The following is a 24,111-nucleotide window of genomic DNA, read 5'->3' as shown; positions in this document are numbered from 1 at the left end:
GGTGGAGGAGACAGAAGCGGGAGCGGGCCGAGTGGGATGTGAACGGCATAGGCACGGCATCGAGAGATAGTAGCTCTGCAAGTGAGCGAATTAGTTTCAACTATTTAAAACGAATATCCAAGTTAGGTCATGATTAGACCATACCGCACTGTTATTGGGAAGGGGGCGGCTCCATCTTGAGATATTAAATGCTGTCGCAAAGCTCGACGTAGCTCGGATCGTTAAACCCGGTGATCTTGGAGGTGACATTGCACAATTATATCTCCCGATTGACAACTAGAACGCGAAAGGTCTTCAGGCAAAACGTAGATGCGGAAAAGAAAATATCATAGCGAGTGGTTGTATAGTATTCAGGGCAAAAAAAAGGAATTGCAGTTGGTTTGGAGTCTTGGCAAACTTATTCGACCTCCTATCGGGCCGTGAAGAACAACAATTGTATGTAGTTTCCTTACAAAATGATAGATTTAATTAATAACAACCTAATAACCCCATTTGATGTGCATATGCCTCTTGGTAGATATCTTTTGCAATTGTATATCATTGCCCATGAATTTTGCTCACTCCACAGCCGTGAGCATGGTGTTTTTTGATATTATCTACACAAAAATAAGTTTCTCATGTAGGCCCTCCCCTGCGTCCTCTTCTTTACGCGAGATGCTCCGTATAGATAACAAAAACTCCATAATTTGCGTCAAGAGAAGGCACTGTGGGTGTATGTAACATGCAACTGTGACGATGAATGATGCGACGTGATAGGGTCGCTACTATTCTGCTTCTCCCTCATCGTAGGACCTTAACTACTAGTAGACATGTACGTGACAGGGCACCAGCTTAAATCAGTTAAGAAAGGCGGATCCTATAAAAGAAGTATTCTTGAGTACGGAGTATTGCTGGAAACCTGCGTAGTGTACAGAGTATATATGCGCTCTTTAAAATGTACCGTACGTACGGGATCCCGGATATGCCCCACTCTTTGGTACTCTATTGAAGGTAAACCGAGTTTGCAGATCAATCTAATTTCCTCAATCTCAGGAAATCCTGGCTGACAGCAAAGAGGAGTTAGTTGTTGTTGTTGTGGAGCCGTAAAAATGGAAACGAGAGCTGGACAAAGTTGTTGTTGCTTCTTGACCAATTCCTAGTTTCACATGTCAATGTCAACTCGTGCTGCCAAGCCACGATCATGGGTCACGTGTTGTATAGCTTTCAGGAACAATTATAATCCGACGAGCCTCGGCTTTCGGTGTGATCAAGTGCTCTGGATACTGGATATAAAATAAGCATCCAACTCTCAGCCCTTGTTCTTCCGCTTTTCCTTTTCAATTTCTTCTGGCCCGTCTTCAAATATTTGTATATCCCTACGGTGCTTTATCCATTATCTATCCATTTCCTCCATCTACGTTGACTCTCACCATGTCTCAAGGTATGTGCCATCTGCATAACTAGCATGCACGTCATTACATTCTGCCTCTCAATGCTAACATGTGATTATTCCTTGCAGCAACGCAACGTCTTTCACAGGTCACTTCGCACCTTACCGGCAAGGGCGGAGTCTCCGCTATCACCGCTAAACACCCGGACGACATTGTCGTGACCTGTGCCCTGCGGACAGCCATCACCAAAGGTGGTAAGGGCGGCTTCAAGGACACTGCCGCATCCGACCTGCTGGCCGGTGTATTCAAATCTTTGGTTGAGAAATCCAAGATCGATCCTGCTTTGGTCGAAGATATTGCTGTTGGCTCTGTTTTGCCTCCTGGAGGAGGAGCTACTGAGTTCCGTGCTGCAGCTCTCGTTGCCGGATTCCCCGAAACCGCCGCTGTTCGGTCTCTAAACAGACAGTGCTCGAGCGGGCTCCAGGCAATTGTCGATATTGCCAATGCCATCAAGTGCGGGATGATTGATGTTGGCATCGGCGCTGGCGTCGAGAGCATGTCTCAACAATATGGGTAAGTTACTCCTCTCAGATTGGCAGTGCTGTAATGCGATTCCCTCCAGATGTAATAGAAAGATAAAATTAGCCCCGACTAACCCATCCTCCAGTCCTGGTGCAGTCTCCGAATTCTCCGAACTTCTCGAAAGCAACCAAGAAGCCGCCAATTGCAAAGTGCCTATGGGCATCCTCTCCGAGCAGATGGCCAAGGACCGCAATATCACGCGTGCCGAGCAGGACGCCTTCGCCGCCACCTCTTACCAGAAGGCCGTCAAGGCCCAAGAGGCGGGCCTCTTCAATGAAGAAATCGCCCCACAGACCGTTAAATTCGTCGATCCAAAGACAGAGAAGGAATCGACCATCACCGTCTCTCGCGACGACGGCGTGCGGACGGGCATCACGGCCGAATCGCTCTCCAAGATTCGCCCAGCCTTTGCCAAGGACGGCAGTATACACGCCGGAAACTCCTCGCAGATCTCTGACGGCGCCGCTGCAGTCTTGCTCATGAAGCGCTCTACCGCTGAGCGCCTGGGTCAGCGTATCATTGGCAAGTACGTCACTGCCAGTGTGGTTGGTGTCAAGCCACTGCTGATGGGCATTGGGCCGTGGAAGGCCATCCCCGTCGCGCTAGAGAAGGCGGGTTTGTCCAGGGATGACGTTGATATCTATGAGATCAATGAAGCGTTTGCGTCGCAGTGTGTGTGGTGTGTGAAGGAGCTGGGGTTACCGCTGGAGAAGGTCAATCCGAAAGGTGGTGCTATTGCCTTTGGACACCCGCTTGGCTGCACAGGCTGTAGACAGGTCAGCACGCTCCTGACGGAGCTGAAGAGAACGGGGAAGAGAGTTGGTGTTACTAGCATGTGTGTTGGTACTGGAATGGGTATGGCCGCTGTCTGGGTTGCGGAGTAGGTTTGCTGGTTATAGATGAAAGATAAAACAATGATGGGTATTGGCTGGCGGTCATGCAATCTTCACGGCATTCCAAGTACGTTTTCCTATGTTCATTCATCTTTCCTAGAAATGGTTAGAGCGAAATTGCTCATCATTGGTCGCTCTTGTTTTGCGTTTTTGTCTATTTCATTTCGTTCTTTTTGTCATATAGGTGTTTTACATACTACTGTACAAGTATGACACAGTTATTGCTTTCTTTCATATTTTATGTTCTCGGCTTATATTGGAGACTGCAGACGGCAGTACGGAATAAAATGACCCAGACTGATTAACGCGCTATATCGGAGACGCGGATTATCGAAGAAACCCCACATGCTAGCCCCAATCATCTGGTGAAAGGGCTTCCGAAATGTTCAATATATATATATTTAATATTTACAAGGAACAAAGTAGGCGGGAGCTGTCAGCTAAATAGTTACACCAGAGTAATTACGTCAATTCCATTAAATGCTGCGATGCTTATTAAAGGAATCGAAGACGCTTGCCCCGCTCAATACATCTTCCTTGACCTTCTCATCCGCGGCGGCAAGCTTGGGCACCAAGGCCAGGACTTCGTCGAGGAGTTCAGCGGGAATAACCGCGGCCCCTTCAAGAGGGTCACAAAACGCAATATCGCCCTGGAGATTTGGAAGATATTAGCTAGGGTGGGACTGGGGGGAATTATTACGATTTATTATGACTATTACGGTTTTCCGGAAGGGGGTGAAAGGTATATTTCTTACCGGAGAAACAGTCACTCCACCTATCTTCACCGGCACGTTTCGAGCACCTGGTTTGGCTTCTGCACTCGTGCCAACGGTGGATGTAGCTCGAGCCCAGATCTATTTTGGTTTGCAATTAGCGGTGTCCATATGCTTTTATGATCAGGTTGCCTTAGATGTATGGAGATGAATCTCCAATAATATTTTTTTAAAAAAAATAAAATAAATAAAATAAAATAGAAAAAAGAAAGGAAAGGAAAGAGATTTCAAAGTCAAGACTTTTCTTTTTCGCACTGACTTGTAGCTGTGTACTCCGCAACTCGGCCAAATCCCGCACTCGGCCATCCACAACTACCCCTTTCACTCCTAGGACCTTCATTCGCGCAGCCATTATGCCACCAACGCTGGCACAAAACTGGCCGGCTGGCTGCTCGATGAAGACGACAGTCCCCGGCTGTGAGCAGTCCACCCAATGGTGGCCGGGCGGGATGATACGATCCTTTGATGGTGACGTATCTTCCGGGAGAGGATCATTTTTGGGTATGAATTTGAACGTTGACGCGGGGCCGATTACTTTTGGTTCGTTTTCTAGGTTGATTCGGGATGGGGAGAATGGGACTTTTTTTTTTACAGTTTTGTTAATTCATCCATTCTGATGTATGTATATCACTTAAGGAGCTTTCTATTCTCCCAATTTGGGTTGATCAAGGATAATGCTTGTTGCATTATTTAAAAGAAAACGGGAATGCATTCGATACACCCCGATATCTTCTTCTTCCAAGGTCACTGGAAGCTGGCATGGAATCTGGAAGCATGTGTAGGCAGGCTCACCAATATCAGCAAGAAAACCAGCGCGGGCAGTTTCGCCTGCTGGAACTTTTTGGATTTTCAGAAGAGCATCTGAGACCTGCGGAGAGATGTGAGATTCAATTGCTGTACAATCTGCACCCGATATATCTTGTTCGATTAGGGAGAAACGAAATGACGCACATCGCAAACAGAATACCCCTGCAGAATATTTAGCTTTGCCTCGAGCGATCCTGATGTCATACTGCGCGGCACGGGGGAAGTTGATAGGTTGATATCGTGACTACTTAGTATTCAAGCCAGGGATAATTTGGGAACAAATTCAATGTGGCCGTGGGAAGGTCTTATTGCTATGCCGAAACTTGCTGCCCGTTTCTTTTTTCTTGGGGACATAGTGGGGTATTTTGTATGATGTTGGCCGAAGCAAAGGCGAACCTCCACTTACGGAATCGATCCACTCAAACTGCCGAGATCTGACGCGAAGGGTTTTGTGGAAAGGAAACTGCTGAGCATCTAAGTTAGTGTACTCCGGACTGTGTCATAGGATGCAATCGGTGTTCTGATGCGTTTGATCAAAAGTTGAAGACTTCCACAGGGGCAACTTGTTGATTGCTACATAGTATCCACTGTTTAGTAACGACCCAAGGATATTTTCCTGAATTGCCAACGACACTGTGTAAAGTTCTGTAAGAATAAATCCCCAAAAATCCCCAATGGAGGTTCTGGTCGCCTTTGCGTTCTAAAAGTGCCTGCTCGACCAGCATCCGAAAGTATTCTATGGCAAACCAGAATACGAGACACTCTGAAGCCTGTTGGGCTAGTGCTAGTTTTGTAACTAAGTAACTAGTTATTAGAGTGAATAATGCCCCGCGATATTGAAATCTCGGTTGGCGGCGATTTTCAATTCAACATCCGTATGCTCAAATAATTTACTGAGAAGAAGGCCGACGACTTATTATTAGGGCCTGCGAGACTTAATTCATCGGTATAACATGGCTTCTCAGCACCCTACTTATACTCGCGAACAACTCGCCAAATACCTCAGTTTTACTTTCAGCTGCTCTCCTGACCAAGGCATGGCCAAGTTGGTTGAGCTGGAGGCTCTTGTCCAGAAAGATCCACTGAAGGCATTAACCATGCTCCAACAACGACAGCTCGCGGCCGTACCGTTTTCCAATGTGGTGTTGCATTACTCGCAGCACCAAACCATCTCCCTGGACCCTGACTACCTGTTTCATAAACTTATCGAGCGCGGCCTGGGTGGCTATTGCTTGGAAAACACCGGCCTCCTGGCCATAGTGATACGGTCGCTGGGATATCAGTTTTATACTACCGCAGGAAGAGTGAGCAAATCTTATGATTCGCCTACCAGGGCGGGTCAATTTCATGGATGGTGAGGAACTCCGATACATAGAAGAAGACTCCTTGAGATAGCAGAGACAAAAAGGAGCAGGGGGAAGGAACTGCCAGAAAATATGCCAGGGTCATTGTATGGCGATACAGGAAGCTGACTGGTACCCGCAGGGGCCACATGATACTGGTGGTAACTCTCAACAGCACTAAGTACATCGTAAGCCCTGCTCCTCTGTGTCTGAATCTTTCTGCAGGACATCGCTGAATGGCTGCGGCATAGGTGGATGTTGGATTTGGTCCGAATGGTCCCACCCGTCCTCTGCTATTGGAGGAGGATAAACCCGTCACGTCCTTTGCTCCTGCGCAGATGAGGATGATAAAAGATAATATCAGCCCAAATGTGGACCGAAGCCAGCGACTGTGGATATACCAAACCAAACCAAAGCCAGAAAGCGACTGGAGGGACGCCTATTGTTTCTACGAAGTCGAATTCCTGCCACAAGACTACGAGATCCTGAACTTCTGGACAAGCCAACACCCCACCAGCACATTTAAGCAGAAATTTATCTGCACCAAATTTCTTTTGAATGAAACGGAGGATGATATCATTGGGACCTTGGCGCTAACAGGAGTTGATATGAAACAAAATATCAATGGTAATCTAGAGAAGATCGCGACTCTAAATTCTGAAGCGGATAGAGTTTCTGCATTGGGGAAATGGTTTAATGTACATCTCCATCCAATGGAGGTTCGGGGAATTAAGGGTGGGGTGGCAGAAATTCAGACGTCAATATAAACAAGTCTAAACCACGCAGCCAATTCTCCTGTTCAAATGTAGGAATACAGCTGCTTTTCTTCCTTTGATCTCGCAAAGTTGCAAAGCAAGTGTAGCTATGACACAGTATAAAGGGGGGAAAGTATGTTTTAGTAAAATCGTTTCTCCGTCTGGTCATCAAATCAGCTTTGTAACTCGTAGAAGAGGATCAAACATAGCATCTAGCCCTTACCTTCCATGGGTTGTTAACCTCGAATCCTACTGGCGCCTCATGGCCGTTATTTTGCCCTCTAAATATTCCCGTGATCCGTCGATCCCGTTCCATCACTATAGAATGTCAGTCTTCGATATCCGGCCGCTATTGTGCGAATACGTACTTTGCTGTTCAAAGGTCAGCGGATTATCCAATCAATGGAGCTCGACAAAAAAATACATGCCTTATCCCACATATCAATAGCCCGTCTTGGGTTTTTTCTTTCATTCGAATAGTACTTCACCGTCGACAGCCCGACCCCAGTGACACCGAACATCTAATGGTGGAGAGGTGAGCATCCGTCTTCAGGCAAAGCTGGTAGGGTACATACCACCATGATAATCCCATAAGGGAGAAGGGCCTCGAACGGAACGCCCATAATTGTAGAATACACTTCAAGACGACAGCCAATGATACCTCAAGCCTAGCTCTTCTAAAGAAGCTGCAATTGCACAGAGACACGCGGAATTGCGAAGTTGGTTGCGATGAATTGACGACGGGTTTGGCGGTTGCCAGATGGAGTTTAGCGTTTTACGATCTTGGCGTTCGGTGAGTAAGCAACAATTCACCAACCCAGACCGCACTCCAGCCAGGAGGGGGCTTTTACGTAGAGAATGCATCAGCTGGTGAGAAAGCAGACTGAAGGGACGAGCCAGCTGTAATTGACGCGTCCGTCCGGTAGTTGCCGTAAGTTTTCCTGGGGGCTTTTTCTTTAATGTTCTCTCTCCCCTGTTCCCAGCGCGTTTTCTTGACAATCCCCATCCTACCCCATGAAACTTCAACTAACAAAGACTTTGCGTTGATTTTCAGCTACTTTAATTTAACGACATATACCCTCGATCGCATGGTTGTTTTTGCGCAAACTGGTAGTTTATAGCTCTCGCTGATTCTACCCTACAGTGTTGCTGCAGACATCCGCATCTCCAACCCTTGGGATACAAGCACCTGCCACGGCGAACCTCACATCTTCCCCGAACGATATATAAAGGAACAAGCTGTGCAGTCATCTGCCAACCCGAGCAGAGTGGCCCAATGGTCTAGGCGCATCGTCAATCTGGCGACTGCAGTAGCTTATACCATGGCGGCGACTGTGCCGGCCACTTACGGAAATACCAGCATCGATCGACAGCCAGAACTGGTAGATAGCGACCAAGATGCTGAAGGCGATGAAGATGATGAATTGTATCCAACCCTCACACAATCGGCGACTGTAATACCACAAGAGAATATCGATCCCCCTTTAACGCTTGGAAATGGCGACGAGACAATTGAAGCCAGTGAACGAGAAGAGAATGACGGGGTTGGTGTTGGGGAGGTCCATGAACCTGAGACGAACCATAGGGATGATGTTGCTGATATGGATGAGGATGAGGATGCGGATGCGGATGCTGATGCAGACGAGGACACCGAGGCCATCGGAGCTGTGAAGTTCCCAGATGGCAATGCTAAATCCGATAGCGATGATGAGGACGACGATATTGACGACCCGGATGTTGAATTCGAAAACGAATCCAGCGATGTCAAGGCAGGCTCTGATGGCGAGTCATCCGAAGAGTCGGAAGTAGATGAAGAATGGGAGGCCGAAAGCAACGACGGAGAAGATGCAGACGCAGATGCGTTAAATCCCAACAATTGCATGTAAGTTTTCAAACAGTACATATGAACAAACGAAATAGTCGCTAATTACATATAGAGTCTGTGGACAAGATGAAGAACACGATCCTAGTGAAGAGTTCGAGGAATATTTATCATGTGCCGTTTGTGGTGATCATTGTAAGTTTTGATGAGTTTTAAAATGCTTGGCTCGTTCCCTGACGGAATTGTGGAGTTGAGTCTAATCAATCCATCCTTAGGCCATCGCCAATGTGCGCGAGAACGGGGAACTTTAAATAGCGAAGAAGGTATTTTTCCATATCACTTCTCATTCCCGCTTTCTTAAGTTCCTAGACAAGGCTAACGAACTCGCCAATTTATTAGCTGCTGAAAATTGGAGATGCCCTAGTTGTGTTGAAAACAAGCTAGAGCCTGATAAACACGAAAGGACTCCATCCCGGCGGAGATCAGGCACATCAAACATTGCAATCGATCTACTGCCCGCTCATAGCGAAGCGTTAGGCCCCGAGTCCCACTCTATTTTCAGTTCGTTAATTGTCGATGATGATCCATTGGATGGCTCTAGGTCACTTCGGAAGCGGAGGGCATCCGACGAGGGTCCAGAAGGGAATATGGTTACTCAAAAACGACAAAAGAAAATTCCCGCTAGATTCGAGGGGATGATTCCCACTCCCTTACCAAGGAATATGAAAACAGTACAAGCACTGATCGAACATTCCACCGAGAACAATGTTACTAGCCGCCAGTCAAGACCACGAAGAACGCGGAAAACTGAAAAGGCCCTCTGTAACATTGTTCAACGTCAGGCAGGAAAGATTATTCTTTCATTTCACCTAAACAGTACGAAATTAAATAGAATTTTGAACTCACGGCAAAAGCAAATCTCGAGACGGAGGCCGCCAAAACCACCTCCAGTGGTTGAATCTCCCCAAATTCCTTTCCAACCCATCGCGCCCTCAGCATACAGCGCTCCCTTTTACGCCTTCCATGATCGAGAAAACGATGAGCTCAAATCGAAGCCCTACGGTGGAATATTATCGGAAGCTGATGCTGATACTTCAAGAACACTCCCTCTTGCTGCAGATCGGGAGAAGTTCGAGGCCGCTCGCCAGAAAGCCGAAGAAGAATGGAGACAGAAAATGGCTGCTGCTGATCAGCCTGGAGAATCCGCACCACGTGCAAAAATCTCCGGGCCACCAAGCAAAATAAAGTACATTAGCTTTGGTGGCTATGAGATTGAAACGTGGTATGCTGCGCCTTATCCAGAAGAATACAGTAGAAACAGAGTGCTCTACATTTGCGAATTCTGTCTCAAATATATGAATTCGGATTTTGTTGCCTGGCGCCACAAACTGAAATGCCCAGCGAAACATCCTCCCGGGGACGAAATATACCGAGATGGGTCAGTTTCAGTTTTCGAAGTCGATGGTCGCAAGAATCCAGTATACTGCCAAAACCTTTGCTTGCTTGCGAAATTATTCCTAGGATCCAAAACGCTCTACTACGATGTCGAACCGTTTCTTTTCTATGTCATGACAGAATATGATGAGTTAGGTTGCCACTTCGTTGGCTACTTTAGCAAGGAGAAAAGGCCCAGCTCATCAAATAATGTGTCATGCATCTTAACACTCCCCATTCATCAACGGAAAGGCTACGGGAATCTCCTGATAGATTTCTCCTATCTTCTAACGAGGGTGGAACGGAAAACAGGGTCGCCAGAAAAACCTCTGTCAGATCTGGGTCTGGTATCATACCGCAATTACTGGCGTCTCGTGTTGTCATACCAGCTGCGAAACCAGAAATCTCCTGTGAGTATTGCCGAGCTTTCAGAGCGCACTGGCATGACAGCGGATGATATCGTGTCAGGCTTGGAAGGACTGCGGGCTCTCGTCCGGGATCCCCAGACTAAAACATATGCCCTGCGACTAAATTTCGCCTATTTTGAAGAGTATATTCGAAATTGGGAGAAGAAAAATTATATACGACTCAATCCAAATGCTCTTGTCTGGACTCCTTATGTAATGGGTCGCAGCAATCAGTCACACTATGACCGGGCGCCATTACATACTGTTGCTCCGCGTGATGAGCCCGATGCGGACGACGACATAGAAGGCAACGGCGATAGCAATGTGTATACCAACCGGGCAGAAAATATGAACGGCGATACAAGTAGCATGCAAGATGGATTCGTCAATGGACACAGTCACGCCAGATCTGTATCACCTCCATTTGATCCCCCTGGCCCGCCATCAATGAGTGTGATGCCTTTTGATGGTGCCTCATTGAGGCAAGCCAATGGTGTCAGGACCCCGTCAGTGTCCTCCATGATGCAGAACCCAGCAGCCGGCATTCCACCCACGCGGTTCGAAATATTCCCCCCGATCCCAGGAACGATTACCAAGCGTCGCCCTGGTCGCCCCTTCGGCTCAACTCGTGCTAATAAGTTCAGAGGACGCACCACTACAACCACTGCTCCCACTACGGCACGAACAAGTGGCCGCAGTACTCCAAAGCGAACGGCCAGCCAGGTTACGGGTACTCCGACTCCTTCCAGCAGAACAATTGGTCTCCGAAGAGGGCGAAGTAGTAGGTTCCTTGACCCCAATGATGCTGATGAAGTAATGGGTGACGGTATTGAGAGCAGGGAGGGTGGCGAACTTGAACAGTTGGAAAGTCCGACACTTCAATCTACTGAGGTGGAGGCAGCCAACATGGAGATTGGCGCCAATGCTACACCTGAGTCGCACGCCGCTGCAAGCAATAATGGCAGAGCTACTGGCGCACTTGAGAATGGCAACACAAATATCGACAAAGCTACTTGCGCCGTCCCGCCATCTGGAGACAACAAAGTCAACAAGCACCAAGCCACAGATTTGGATATCGTGGACCATGAAAGGTCGCAGGAAGCCATCCAGGGGCCTGAAAATCACCAATCGATAGATGGCATTGATGAACATACTTGAAAATGTCGTTTGACGTGCTGATTGCTACATGTCTCCTCCCTCGTCGACAATGGCGACTTTCGATCTACACGGACCGGCGAGATATCTAATCTTTTCGAATGTTACAATAGGGGCTGGAGGGGTTTCCACCATTCCCTCTGTTTTCTTGTGGTAAGGTACGATACGGAGTTTTACATTGGTTCATTTGGAGGCTATTATGGGCATGTTCAACGATATTTCATTTCATGTCGTTTATTATACCACAGTTTCTTCCTTTTTTTCCGGCGAACTTCTGATATACACATTCTTTTTTTTTTTCCATCTTCCGGGTTGTTGCACGTAAAAATCATTCAATGGCGTTCTATGTTTGTTAGATTGGCCCCGGTGCGGCTCCATCTCTCTTCTGCCTACAAACTAAAACTTGACCCGACCTTCTTCTCTTATGCATCTTTGATAATATTTTCCCCCCTTTTCTTCCCATATCTTGTAACAGACTCATATCTCATTGTCCTCTTGTACTTTATTATTATGGATATTTTGGTTCGTGGGGTACTTTCGGCCCTGATACCATTTTGGCTCGCTGCTTTTCTTGATTTTTTTGCCCTCCAGGTACACGCAAGACCAACTTTGTGTACTTAATACGCGTTCTGTTAATAAAACAATAAATAGCAAATAGTTGGACCCCACACCTAGGGTGGTAATGTTACCGAGCATTGTTCACAATTCTAACTTCTCGTACCTGCGTCCAGAGCTACCAACATTCCCCAGGGTACCAGGGTTCATGCCTGCGTCTTCCTTATGTCCGTGCGATGCGCAGGGTACCAATCGCAGAAGTTTCTCTCCAACGCTAAAAAGTCCCATCTCTATGCGTGTGCAAGTAACTCCCCCCCCCAATAAATGAAACATTTTGATGAATTTATTATTATCATCCTGCCACCTTGATTAAGACGAGGTGCATATATGGCCATTGGTGGTGGGGGAGGAGGGGTTAAGATTTGGTTTTATGTTTTGTTCCAAGATCTGTGAAGCAGGTTTTTTGGAGATGAGAAGTTGTATATGCTTTTGAATAGTGCCTGCGCCATTGCGGAATAAGTTGGACTGTGGGATCTCATTGCCTCTTCACCTCACACTCCGCTAGCTAAATGTCTGGCATACTTTAGCAAGACCTTATAAAAATTAGCTTCATAAAAAACAGCCACACTGTGTGGTCATTACTACTCCTTTCCGTGGTGATGGGTTATAGAAACCCAGTATGGAAAAAAGCCTTTTTGCCCGGCTCAAGTACTATCAAAAATGGCTGGATGGTGTAGTTGGTTATCACGTATCGCTCACATAATCGGCCGACTCGCGCAAGCGACGTTGACTCATCGCCGAAATGTGCCGATAAGGTCCTGGGATCGAACCCCAGTCTAGTCATGATATTTTTTTCTCTTTGTGGCTCTTCTTCTACTCCTTTTTTTTTTTTTTAAAAAAAATCTCGGTAATTTGGCCTCACATTTCGCGGAAAGAAATGCCGCCTCCATCTTTAGTAAATGTTTCGTAAAATCCGATCTCTCTTTATCGTATATACAAGCGATCATGTAAAGGGAACACAAGTATTTTCTCTCTGTAAATCTGCTCAATTTACTCTCCTCCTCTTCTCCTGTTAACATTTGTACCAGCCAGAAGTATTTAGCGTGCCAGTAAGCGGCCAATGCCATTGCATTTTCTTTGTCTGATATGGTGGGATTAAACGTTGGCGTCTTACATGACGATAGGTTTCATTCTAGGATTGTGAAAAAGGCTATTATAATTATAGGACCATGTCGTGCCTCAAAATTCATCTCAAAAACCTTCGGGCTGTATTATTATTATTAGTATTATCATCTCGAAGTCCACAGCTCGTTTGTCAACCTCAGCATTAGAGCCATGGTTCCAGATTGCTAATTTTCCCTTTGAAGGAGCTTAAAAGCAAGGCTGGTCAAGATGACGGCGAGCTCCACAGAGGGCCTGGGGTGTGTGCGCTAAATTTTAACTCAATTATGGTTTTAAATTTAGTTGGTGGATGCGCACCCCTGGTTGGCCTCGGCTGGAAAGTAACAAAGGTAAACAATTATGATGAGCACAGAGAGAAGAAGCAAAAGGACTGCCAGTGTTAGGGAAATTGCTTTTATTAATAGCTTTCGTTTGTCATCCATTGCTTTGTATTGGTCAATTGATTTTGATTTCTTGAACAATGCTTCTCTTCACGAAAATCGGGCAGAGAGGGGTAATATGTCTGATATTGGTAGATTGCCCAAGGTACCACCCACTACTTTTCTGCTACAAAAAGCACCATGATTGTAGTTGGGTTGTCAATACTGATGGCCTAGTACAGTATGCTCAGTGATGAAATATTTAAGACAGCTTGGTCCATAGAGGAGCATTTGCAGTAAAGATGGGGGCCGGCCAGTATTCGATCTCGTAAATTTTTGTGCACAAAGTTCGCCGGACGAGCGGCTCGGGTCCCCAGATGGAAAATTGGGAATCGCGTACTTATTCTGAGACTGAGAGTGCTCGGGTTTGAATGTGCATCTCTTCTAGCAGGAAGCTGTCGACTTGATATTTGGAAATCAGATAATTTGAGTAATGACAATGTTGCTTTATCGATAACTATGTCCCATGATAGTACTAATAGGTCTCCAGGTCTGGTTGCAAATCTGCAAGTGTTGCGGGTCGATCCCAAGGTTGGGAAGGACCTGTCAGTTGCGAAGGATCCATGGATTCACAGAAGATAGAAACATCCTTAATTATGTAACTAGCCATGGGTCGACGATCAGCCCTTAAGTGTAGATATCTCGTTCGCAGCAGTGGTAACGGAGCCGTTTGAGGAGCTAACAAAATTTTTGAAATTATATCACGACTCTAAAATGAGTTTCCTTTCGACATTGCTTAGCGGTTTGGGCCTGATTGCGAAATCGACATCTGGTGGATTCAAGGAGGGATGGTGGTGAGTTTCACAGCTTGTATTGAGCAACAATGGGCCCGTTTTATTACACGATCTTGTGACTAAAACCGGGAGTATCAATTAAAATCTCATCGAGAATTGTTCTAGGAATGTTAATGACTTCATGAGGTAGGTCAAAGCTGAAAAAGAAAAAAAGAAAAAGAAAAAGTATGGTAGGTAGCCTTTGGGATATATAACCCTCAAGCCTCACCAAGATCCGAGGAACAAATTATTGAAGTGGGTTTGTGCGTAGATGCTGCAACTACCCTACCCCATGCTATATCTTCGGCCCCATCTCTGTCTTATCCAAGAATATATTCTCTTCTTCCATCCACACTTGGTCCCCCGTAATACACGATTGATAGAGACAAGAGTAATAGCGATTGAAGACGATTCCCGTTCATAGAGGCTTCCAATAATCAGAACCTACATAGTACCCTCGTAGCTGTAGGTACCCGGCACTTGTTTTAGGCCAAGAGAGTGGAAGTCAACTAAAACCCGTTCTGAGAAGTGGGTAACACAGGGTTTGTTGGGCTGATCCATAGGAGGTCTGTTGATGCACCGATAGGTTTGACTGGCCATCTTCTAAATGGTAATCTCAAAGGAGACAGCCGCTGTGTGGGGATGATTGGCTGAAGGCGCTAGTAGGTGCAAGCCAGCCTGCCCGAGGTGTGAAGCTGTTCCGAGAACCTGCACCTCACCAACCCCCATCGCTCTGAATCCAATATTTGGCTGCGATGGACATTCTTTTCCAAGTACCGACTGCCATTAGGCTGACATCTTAAAAAGTACTTCATGCTCATTTGTGATTCGCTCTGGTATACATTGAATTTGGGAGACGGGATGATGCGAAGCGCGAATTAACAATGGCGAAGAAATTAGAAAACATTCATTTTTCGTTGATCTTGGGATCTGCAACCGCCAAAGTTATTCTGTTCGACGCTTAAGCTCCGAAACCTGTTTCCACCGTGCTTTCGGCTTCCTGAACCTGCCTGCTGGGCTTGAGTATTTGGTATGGTGGAGGCACTAATATCCTTGGTCCGAGTTACTTCGCGACGTGGGTCTCCAGCACAAGAGCGAAGACCATCTGAAATTACCACGCGAAAGTAACCACCAGCAGCTCACAGGCGCCATCTACTTTCGTCCCAAGTCCGAACGACTTGAGTTGGATAACCGCGTAAAGCTTAAAATATTTCTCCGACCGGAAAGGACGATTATTCGTGATCCGTGCGTGGACTGTTCACGAGCGTCAATTGCAAAGGTGCTGTGCATCCTTCGAAACATTGATGCAAGTCAGCTCAAGCAGTCCGTCTGGAACTTTGGAAGTATAGTACAGTACATAGTACACAATCGATGATGATGATAATGATGACTCCCACAGATCACATTTGAAAATCGTTGCATGCCTGCACTCTGCAGGATTTGCTGAACGCCGATTATGAACCCGAGAGGCAGCCGTGTTTGCACTCAAGCCGTCAAGATACACAAGAGCGCATGCTGTTTGTCCTCAAGCTTCCTAGCATCGTATTTTATTGGCGACGTGTTGGGCTCTGGACATTGTGCTTACGGCTTTCACGTAACTCACATGCCAGCCAGCGTACAGTACAGTACCTACCAAGCGCTACATACACGCCCCCCTCAACTTCGAATGGCTCTTTAAGTCAAAGAATTCCAGAGGGTGGACCGTTCATGGTGGCGGCCGCTCCGATTTCCAAGCTAAAGCCTGTGCTTTGATATCACTCGTCCCTGGGCCGCATCGTCACTGGGATATGTGATGTGATCCGCCCAATAAGATGTGATTTCCTGCATCTGGCCGATCCTTTTCGTCGATGTTTTCAAGCCCCAATAAACAGGGGTCTGGAGCGTTGAACTTCATTCATGTTGCCAGGCCAGTTAGGGAGCCAACATGTACGCAGTAGGGAGTGACTCTATCTTTGACGACCGTTTGCCTTGGACCAACAGAGCACTTTGGAGCCGTCATCTCCTGCATGCAATTTCTCCCCCGATAATCATCGAGTAGGTAGCCATATTTCATTTTTGTTGCCAACTGTACGACACCCTTGTTTCTCGTCTCGAAATTCTGCATCGGAAATAGATTGTTCGCCCTTTAAGCACGGATCGACGGCATAACAGCAATCATTGGAGAGCTTGAGTTGATTGACAAACAGCGCTTCTTTGTTGAATTGTTTTTGCAAGCCGTAGGATATACCATTCCATCCGCGCAGTTCGCCTAACTAGTTGTATGAGCTTTGCTTGCCGAGTCAGGAAGAGCTTCTTACCATCGTTTCAATCTCTTTATCTCAACCCATCAGGAGAGGATCTGTGAGTTCTGAGAGAAGGAAAACTAGTCCGACGCCGCAGATTCCCAGGATCGCTGCATGGTGGCTAATGCTCTTTGTATCAACTGTACCGCCTCTTTTCGCAGATCCTGGTGACATTGTTTTCTCTCCGTATATGAATACAAAAATCTCACACTGCGCCGGTCAATTGGCGACGATCCCGACAGTGTTCAAGTTTTGCTGTCTGTGGCCTGTCCAAGGCACATGTACCTACCCTCAATTGGAGTTGTCGTAGGCTTGTTGTCCGTGATTAAAGAAAGAACTCCAGTTGCTAGATATTTTCCCCTCCCAAGACATCCTCCTCCGCCCCTCCAACCCCCCAATGCCCCAAACTTGCTTGCCCCCAGTTCTTATCCGCAAAACCACTACGCTCTCAGCTACGACGACGACGCTGGCTTCTTAGGTAGAACCTGCTACGGGATCGCCAGTGGTGGGTTATCGGACACACTTGAATTGCCAAATGGTTGCTTCGAGCCAGTTACGACATGAACCAACCTCGTTAACCAGATTCATTCCACGATACGAAGAGTTCCCCGCGCACTGGAAGAGATAAGCATATCCATACCAAGGTTTGACTGCTCCCTGGCGCCCGTCAAGTGGCGGCCGGCGTCTACTCGCGGACTTTTCCACGCAGAGGCGGCTCTTCGTTATCAATATACCGTTCAACAAGCGCCGCAAATGTTAATCAGTCTACAGGATATTCCCAGCAGAACGACCACCGCTACAACTCCGCTGCAAACGGACTGCCCCGGGCGAGTCGCCGAGCAGATTTGGCTCGACAAGACAACCCCCAAGAGACCCTCCTTTATCCCGTTAGGGTTTTGGGCAGTGTTGACCGTTGAACTCAAATATACCAGGCAGTCAAAATCGGAACCTTGGTTCGCCCATAACCTTCTTACAATTGCAACACGGCCAGGATAGAAACTACGGTACGAAGGGTGTGTCAACGCATCATAGGTCGAATTTGGGAACACGCCTTCCGCTCCTCTGTGACGTTTCTGCAGGAAATCAGACGTTCAAAACACTGCAAGGGCGGTTCATTCCACTTTCCTCGATCCACAAAAGGCACTATACTCGGTCAGGTATTTCGAAGCGCTCTCTCACCCTGTTCCGTGAGTAATATTGCCGGGCTACCTCCCCCATTAGGCGCAGAAGGTTTCGCTGCTCGCTGCCATTTGCTTCTTTGCCATCATTCCCCATTATTTGGCCTCGACTATATTTTCGTTTTAGGTGATCCTAATTTAGCCCGCAGACCTCCCCACCCGTGATACAACGCTTAATATTCTTCCCCCAACCTGGCTTGTTAGCCGTTTATCTTTATACTCGACGACGCTATATTCGATCCAAAGCGCAGACTTGGAAAAGAATCCATTCCCAAACCCCATTTTTATTCCCAGGTACGACCTACAAGGATCATCACACGAATCCTTGGGTCTTGCGAACCCTCTCTCCTGGAGAAGAGCTAAAGTGTTCCTTGGATATTTTTACTATCCAACACTCTTAACAGGCTGTTCTTCATGAGCGCGCCAACATTTGCTGAAGACCCTGTTACACAGCGGCCAGCTCTCCAAAGGTTAGTCGCTCTCCTTTGCGTCTCTAATATATCATCGCAGCAAAACTCCGCTGATATTTGCTATGCGTTCTAGTGCGGACTTTCGTCTTACGGTTCGCCAGAACCCGGAGCGGGCCCGTGTAGCAGGAGGAAAAGAGAAAGGTAACTGCACAATTTCTCATATCTAGCAATCCTCTTCTCCCCAGGGATGACTGAAGGCTAATGGTAGTTTTGCTTCTTTCGTTCTTTTCGTTTGCGCAGAACGCAAAGCGGTGGACCCTCCACCTATTATCCAACTGAAAATCGATGAATCGAAGGACCCTGGGCAGTAAGGCGCTCGTGTGACGAAGCTTAGCGGTATAATTGCTTACAGCCCGTGAAGGAACTATTTGCAAAGTCCGTTTTATTTTATGTGCTGCACCCTCTACAATGCGACAGAGGATACACCCGCCACGACAGCTCAATCTACGGCGCTCGCGGGGACTTTAGTGTCCTCCCTCCATCGGCTTAAGGACACCGATAATATGGGTTAGTGTTCCGCCGAAACATTGATGGTCAGCATTTGCTGGTATCTGACACAGAAGTCCTTAGAAGGTGGTTTTTTCGTCTTCGGCGACCTTTCTGTTAAGATTGAAGGAGAATTTAGGCTGAAATTTAACCTGTTTGAGATGCGAGAGTATGATCCGCGTGGAATCGATCTTATTGACGTGACTGCTGACCTTGTTGATAGAGTTAAGAGATGTGGCGGCTCGAGAGATGAAGTCGTTTACATAAAATCGATCCTCTCTAAACCATTCACTGGTGAGTTGATACCTTAAGGGGGATTGCGTTAGCGCTCATGCTAATATCACAGTGTTACCCCCCAAAAACTTCCCTGGGATGACCGAGTCCACATGGCTTTCAAGGTCTTTTGCGGATCAAGGAGTTAAGCTGAGAATTCGGAAGGAAGCCCGTACACTTCTGTGAGTTGTTTTGCGAAGGATTTAAAAAGAATGTAGCTGATGTAGAATAGAAAACGCCCATTGAATCGAGCGGAACCAGATTATCCAGCCCCGCCGACGCAGCCTCGTACGCCAGAGCGCTCCGGCGCATCGAGTCAGCAGATGGTAGCTGCTTACCAGACAAACCGAGACTACCCTTTTTACAATGGGCCAGACGCCAAGCGTCCACGGAGTTCAGTCGATATGAGTGGTCGAGGCTTGTACGAAGGAGATGCTCGATACTCGTACCCACCGCATGCCGCCAATCCATACCAAGGTCAGACATACCAACAAGGCATGATGCAAGGCTATCCTACTGCTGGAGCTGGGGTATCCGACTACGCCATTCGACAGGCACAACAGGGATCTACACCGACACCGTTTGGTTCAGCCGATGAATCCATTGGATCTATCCGCTCGCCTGGAGCGGGTGGGTACATAGGTCAACCTCGATACCAGTCATACTCGGGCGCTCAAATGCCATACAATCTTGCTTCTTCAACACAAATGTCACAGATGGGCGAATCCACCCCAGGCCGGACCGGCCAGGCAGCAAATATGGGGGGAATCGTTTCTGGTCAGTCTTTCAGTCAATCCGCAGGGCACATGCAGAGTCCTTCTCAAGTGAGACAAACCGGTTCTGCCTATCCACAGGGGCACTCACCTGAATTCTTCTGATCTAGGTTCCGCCGGCATGGGGATGATGCCCCAAGCGTACCAACGATCGCAGTTCCAACCCGCGGGTTCAAACACCCTACCTCCCTTGCAATCGAACCGGCAAGCAGCTCCGTCGAACAGTAACGGTAATGCGCGGGCTTATTACGATCAATCCATACAAGGAACTCCACCAATTCTCCCTTCTCAGCCGGGTCCCTCGACAAATGGCGATAGATACGGGAGCGACGGCCAGGTTGCTTTCGGTGCTCCTGGTTCGTCTAACACAACACCGCAATAAGTTGCTCCTCGCGAATTTCACGAACCGCTGTCTATATGATTTTATATTTTTATTCCCTGGGTTCATTTCGGCTTAATATTCGTCCTTGTATTCTGACATGAGACTTTCTCAGTTTCCATACTCGTCCGCTTGGATAGATTTTCACGGAAGGTGTCAAAGGGAGGAGGGACTGGTCCGGTTGGGAATAATACAGTTATACCTGGTGTCTTAGGACTACGGATCTTGTGTTTATGCTATTTTTAATTTCACGGGGTGTTCACGAAAATTGCATTTTTTCTTACGTCCCTTTCTTGTACAGTATGTTATTTTACTCTCCTTTTCTCTCTTCTTCTCTTTGTTTGTAATGGGGCCCCCTTTTCCTTTTACTCATACAAAATCAGTTGGCGGGCTGTTTCCCCCCCCTTTTGCCTTGCTTTTCCTTTCCTCATTCCCATGTTTGGAACTTGCAGTGCATGCTCGAAATTAGGTTGTTAAACACGGGACTGGCAGTTCTAAATGGAAAAGGCGTGGATTTTAGAGTTGCATCTCAAGACACAGGTCATTTATAATGGTAATATGGACTTCCCTGGTTCATTGAGCAGGCGCATCATGTATGGTTCGGAAAGCTGACTCAGGTGTTCCTGACCTCGCTGTTTGATGTTCAGTTTGTTAGGTTGAATGTACGGTGATCAGACAAATACAATAATAGGATGCCTGTTCTTATTCTGCTCTAATAATACAGGGATTGCGCCCCTTTGCTAAGTCATATTCAGATCTCTTGCCCCGTACAAGCTTGGGCCGTCGCCAGGAACACGCGCTAGACAATCCAATGCGTCATTAGAGCATCGGCATTGAAGCGCGTTATCGCAAAGCGGGAACTACACATACACCGTCGACAATACACCCCACGAGTGTAGATGTGTTGTTGGTGAGTGTTGTGGCCTCTCAGCCGTTGTTTCCCCGGCGCCGCCAACATTGATCGATTGTGTCTAAACAACATCAAACTTGTCTTGTGGTCATCAGCACTCCAAGATTTTTCAGAATCCATCCCAAGTCCCCTCATTTTCTTCCCTTTGCTCTCCTATTTTCTTCCTCTCTAGATTCTGCTATCCCCGCACCGTTCTCTTTTCGATTCCGTTGATTTGGTTATTCTCTCAAGTTGAGCTCCCTTCTACAGGCGTTGTTATGGTGGAGTGAGAATCAGCGACGCTTCAGTTGGTGCAAAACGACGTGCAGGACCGAGTGTGGTAGACATCTATGATATCGACATGATGGCGTTAGAGACTCTCTCTCAACCACCAATCAATCGTATTGATTTGAGCGGTGAGTGGGATGGTAACCCAGGAAGCGAAATTGCTCTACACGCGAAGATCGAGGTAAGCTATCCAGGATAACTCCTTTCTATTGCCTTAGCCCATTGCTCCTTGGCCATCCAAGAAATTATAGCAACTGACGAACACTTGAATTCAATCTGATAAATGGAAACAAGTTCATCTCTGCGCCAAATACAAGATTACCTCTGCTTGACTTGAGCAATGGTGTTGAGTTGTTACATTATGATGGCCCGACCGAGATGCCGGAGGATTGCCCCTATCACCTTGCGGAGATCACCGATGAAAAATCCAATGGATCAACTAGGGGCGGAGGAAGCGGTAGGCAGCATCCCGACATCTTAAAAAGGATTGCAAACGGGGGAGCTGAGTCATTATCTGACACGCCACGGTCCTTATACCGGAAGGGAATGGAGCTATCCCCCTCTTCTACAAAAAGAAGGCTCTTTCCCCCTAGCCCAACAAGCACCGTCAGTCAAATGCCTTCGTTTGATGACCTGGCTCCAGGGCTCGAAATTGGACTTTTGTCTATCGGCGTTGATGAAGATGACGGCCTCGATGGCGAAGGTAGCAAGAGTACTGATGTTTCAACAGCGTGCATTTCAGAAAGTAGTGGCACTAATTCTGCGGCTCAAAACCTCCGTCTGAGTGATACATATAACCGAGAAATGTCATCGTTGTCTTCCGCTGCCATAACCCCAAAGTCTGAAAAAAGGGTAGTGAGCAGGATACCTGTTAAATCGCAGCAGTTGGCAAGGCCTTCTGGCGCATATGAAGAGTTTTCGCATTCGTCGGGGTCCGAAGCTAATTTGAGGAATACCTCCGTTTCCTCATCCAAGACAGAGAGTCCTCCATCTGAGATAATTCCTACCCAAGGAAATGAAATGCCACCCATGAAACCGTCTACTCCTAGGAACGAGCAGTTTTCGCCAGTGAAGTTATCGCATACGCTGTCCGCTGATTTGACTAAACGTCGGGTGGATCAGAGGTCGCCGCAATCCCCTACTAGAAACTTTTCACATGGAGTAGGGGGGCATCCTCTTTTTGACCGCCATACTTCTCCGAAGTCTGAGCTGGGAGGTTCCAGATGCCATATCCAGTATTCTTTGCAAAGCGACGCTGCAATTTTCTCTCAAGAAGGCGAGCCTAACCTAAAATACAGCGAAAAGTACAGCGATAAGTCGATGTACGTTTCAACCTGGCTCGGGAAAGATGAGTGCAATGGACTCGCGAAGGAGTACCACCAATCCCGATTATTGTGCCCTACTGGATACTCAACAGAGCCTTCAGAAAACCACAATGAGAACAGTCCCACAAAGGTTGAGAGCCATACTCACAACACCGATAGACCACGACAAAGCGAGACCCATAAGCCAGTCATTCTACCAAGTCCTTCCCCATCATCTCAACAGGGAATGCCATGGAATTCGGCAGAAGAATTGGCCAGGAAACGCGATTCAGGAACGAATCTGGACACGGCATCCGCTATTCCAGTACCGGAACTTGCCATAGTGGAAGAAGTTGGCAAAGGCTTCTATATTTTATCTCCAGAAACATCTATGCCAAAGGTGTATATTATTGAATTCGATTTTAAAGTACGATTAAGCACCTTGCAGCCAGGCGGCTGGCAACTTCTGAAAATACCCGGTTTACCAGTTTATAAACAAGGAGGCAAAGGAACTGTTAAATTAACTATCCCCAATAGTTCAACTAGAAAAAAGTTGGACTGTGGAAATGAGGGTTTTCTGAGTTTGGAACGCGACGGCGCCGGTTTTATTGCGGATTTCGATATCGCCGAGCCGTTGGTTGTATCAATGCGAGCGGTAGAATTACTATCAAGTGAGTCGCGCGATAAACGTATCTTGAACCATGAAATCAGAGCGGTTTTGAGGTGTCACCAAAAAATTGTGGAGTACACTGCTATTTGTGCACTGTCTTTTTATCAGAAGATTCTCTGTGCCGATGAGGGTTCTATTGCAGTTATTATCAGTGACGGTCCTGTCGGGGATTTTGAATGGACAATGGAGAATGGGAATAGGGATTTCCATGTGGATCAAAGGGTGGCAAATGCCAGTGATCTTGGGACAACGAAGATTAGGATTTTCTGTAAGGGAAATAAACTTGATGGATGCTTTCGTATAACCTGGGAAGTTCCCTATGAAACACAAGCTTCACAAACTTGGGTTCCGAAACTCTTTTGCGAAAAGCCCGCAACCCAAGCGGAGTATGTGCCGTCGCTCCGCAGCCAGTGGCGAACGGAGACGCCAGGAACTCCAATGATTAGGGCCGACCCGGAGTCTGGGGAAAGCGGCCTTGTTGAGACGGAGAAATCTGTGAGGGAATGGGGCCAACATGGTTTTGAAGATTTAGGTTATTTGGGACTACCAGCAATTGAGACGGAAAGCATAACCTACTGGTGTGTGCACCAGTTGGTTAGGGTCGTCCTTCTCTTCATGGCCATTATGGAGGGGTTGGGTGGTTTTGTTCAAACCTATCTAGAGTATGTTCCACTTGGGCCGAAGAAAATAATTCTCTTGCCCGTTATCGTGGTGCAGACACTGGTCCTCATCAATCAACATCTCAGCTGCTCAAGTACTATTGAGTGCCAAGAGAATCAACAAGAGTGTATTGGACTCTCCTGCCCACGAAGTTATTTTCAAATTGAGCCCTGCCTGAGTAGCTTCAGC

The 24,111-nt window shown here is 47.2% G+C and overlaps 5 protein-coding genes and 1 non-coding gene across 6 annotated transcripts; 4 read left to right on the top strand and 2 right to left on the bottom strand.

Annotated features, from left to right (window-relative positions):
- Positions 1–1,410: 1,410 nt before the first annotated feature.
- HCBG_03447 (3-ketoacyl-coA thiolase peroxisomal A) lies at positions 1,411–2,987 on the top strand (the record flags this gene model as incomplete). Its single annotated transcript, XM_045430496.1, has 3 exons — positions 1,411–1,420; positions 1,499–1,943; positions 2,038–2,987. 3 exons carry the CDS (start codon positions 1,411–1,413, stop codon positions 2,834–2,836), a joined length of 1,254 nt encoding a protein of 417 aa, XP_045288639.1.
- A 33-nt stretch (positions 2,988–3,020) lies between these two features.
- HCBG_03446 (DlpA domain-containing protein) lies at positions 3,021–4,629 on the bottom strand (the record flags this gene model as incomplete). Its single annotated transcript, XM_045430495.1, has 5 exons — positions 3,021–3,495; positions 3,601–3,699; positions 3,878–4,197; positions 4,411–4,486; positions 4,570–4,629. The coding sequence occupies 5 exons, from the start codon at positions 4,627–4,629 to the stop codon at positions 3,322–3,324; spliced, it is 729 nt and encodes a 242-aa protein (XP_045288638.1).
- A 1,764-nt stretch (positions 4,630–6,393) lies between these two features.
- On the bottom strand, positions 6,394–7,207 carry HCBG_03445 (uncharacterized protein; the record flags this gene model as incomplete). Its single annotated transcript, XM_045430494.1, has 5 exons — positions 6,394–6,684; positions 6,747–6,841; positions 6,892–6,895; positions 6,952–7,044; positions 7,099–7,207. 5 exons carry the CDS (start codon positions 7,144–7,146, stop codon positions 6,664–6,666), a joined length of 261 nt encoding a protein of 86 aa, XP_045288637.1.
- A 638-nt stretch (positions 7,208–7,845) lies between these two features.
- HCBG_03444 (histone acetyltransferase mst2) lies at positions 7,846–11,344 on the top strand (the record flags this gene model as incomplete). Its single annotated transcript, XM_045430493.1, has 3 exons — positions 7,846–8,405; positions 8,461–8,540; positions 8,745–11,344. 3 exons carry the CDS (start codon positions 7,846–7,848, stop codon positions 11,342–11,344), a joined length of 3,240 nt encoding a protein of 1,079 aa, XP_045288636.1.
- Positions 11,345–12,618: 1,274 nt separating this feature from the next.
- Positions 12,619–12,739, top strand: HCBG_11021. The gene has a single exon. It is a non-coding gene; the product is annotated as a tRNA-Val (tRNA).
- Positions 12,740–16,194: 3,455 nt separating this feature from the next.
- HCBG_03443 (uncharacterized protein) lies at positions 16,195–20,858 on the top strand (the record flags this gene model as incomplete). Its single annotated transcript, XM_045430492.1, has 15 exons — positions 16,195–16,304; positions 16,601–16,858; positions 16,921–17,104; positions 17,135–17,505; positions 17,544–17,739; positions 17,873–18,024; positions 18,135–18,200; positions 18,274–18,341; positions 18,441–18,507; positions 18,562–18,707; positions 18,771–18,855; positions 18,910–18,980; positions 19,033–19,141; positions 19,192–19,736; positions 19,843–20,858. The coding sequence occupies 15 exons, from the start codon at positions 16,195–16,197 to the stop codon at positions 20,112–20,114; spliced, it is 2,700 nt and encodes an 899-aa protein (XP_045288635.1).
- Between the last annotated feature and the right edge of the window lie 3,253 nt (positions 20,859–24,111).

This window comes from Histoplasma capsulatum, assembly GCF_000150115.1.
Source record: "Histoplasma capsulatum G186AR genomic scaffold supercont2.4, whole genome shotgun sequence".
Taxonomy (NCBI): domain Eukaryota; kingdom Fungi; phylum Ascomycota; class Eurotiomycetes; order Onygenales; family Ajellomycetaceae; genus Histoplasma; species Histoplasma capsulatum.
This window is presented reverse-complemented; position numbering and strand designations above follow the sequence as displayed.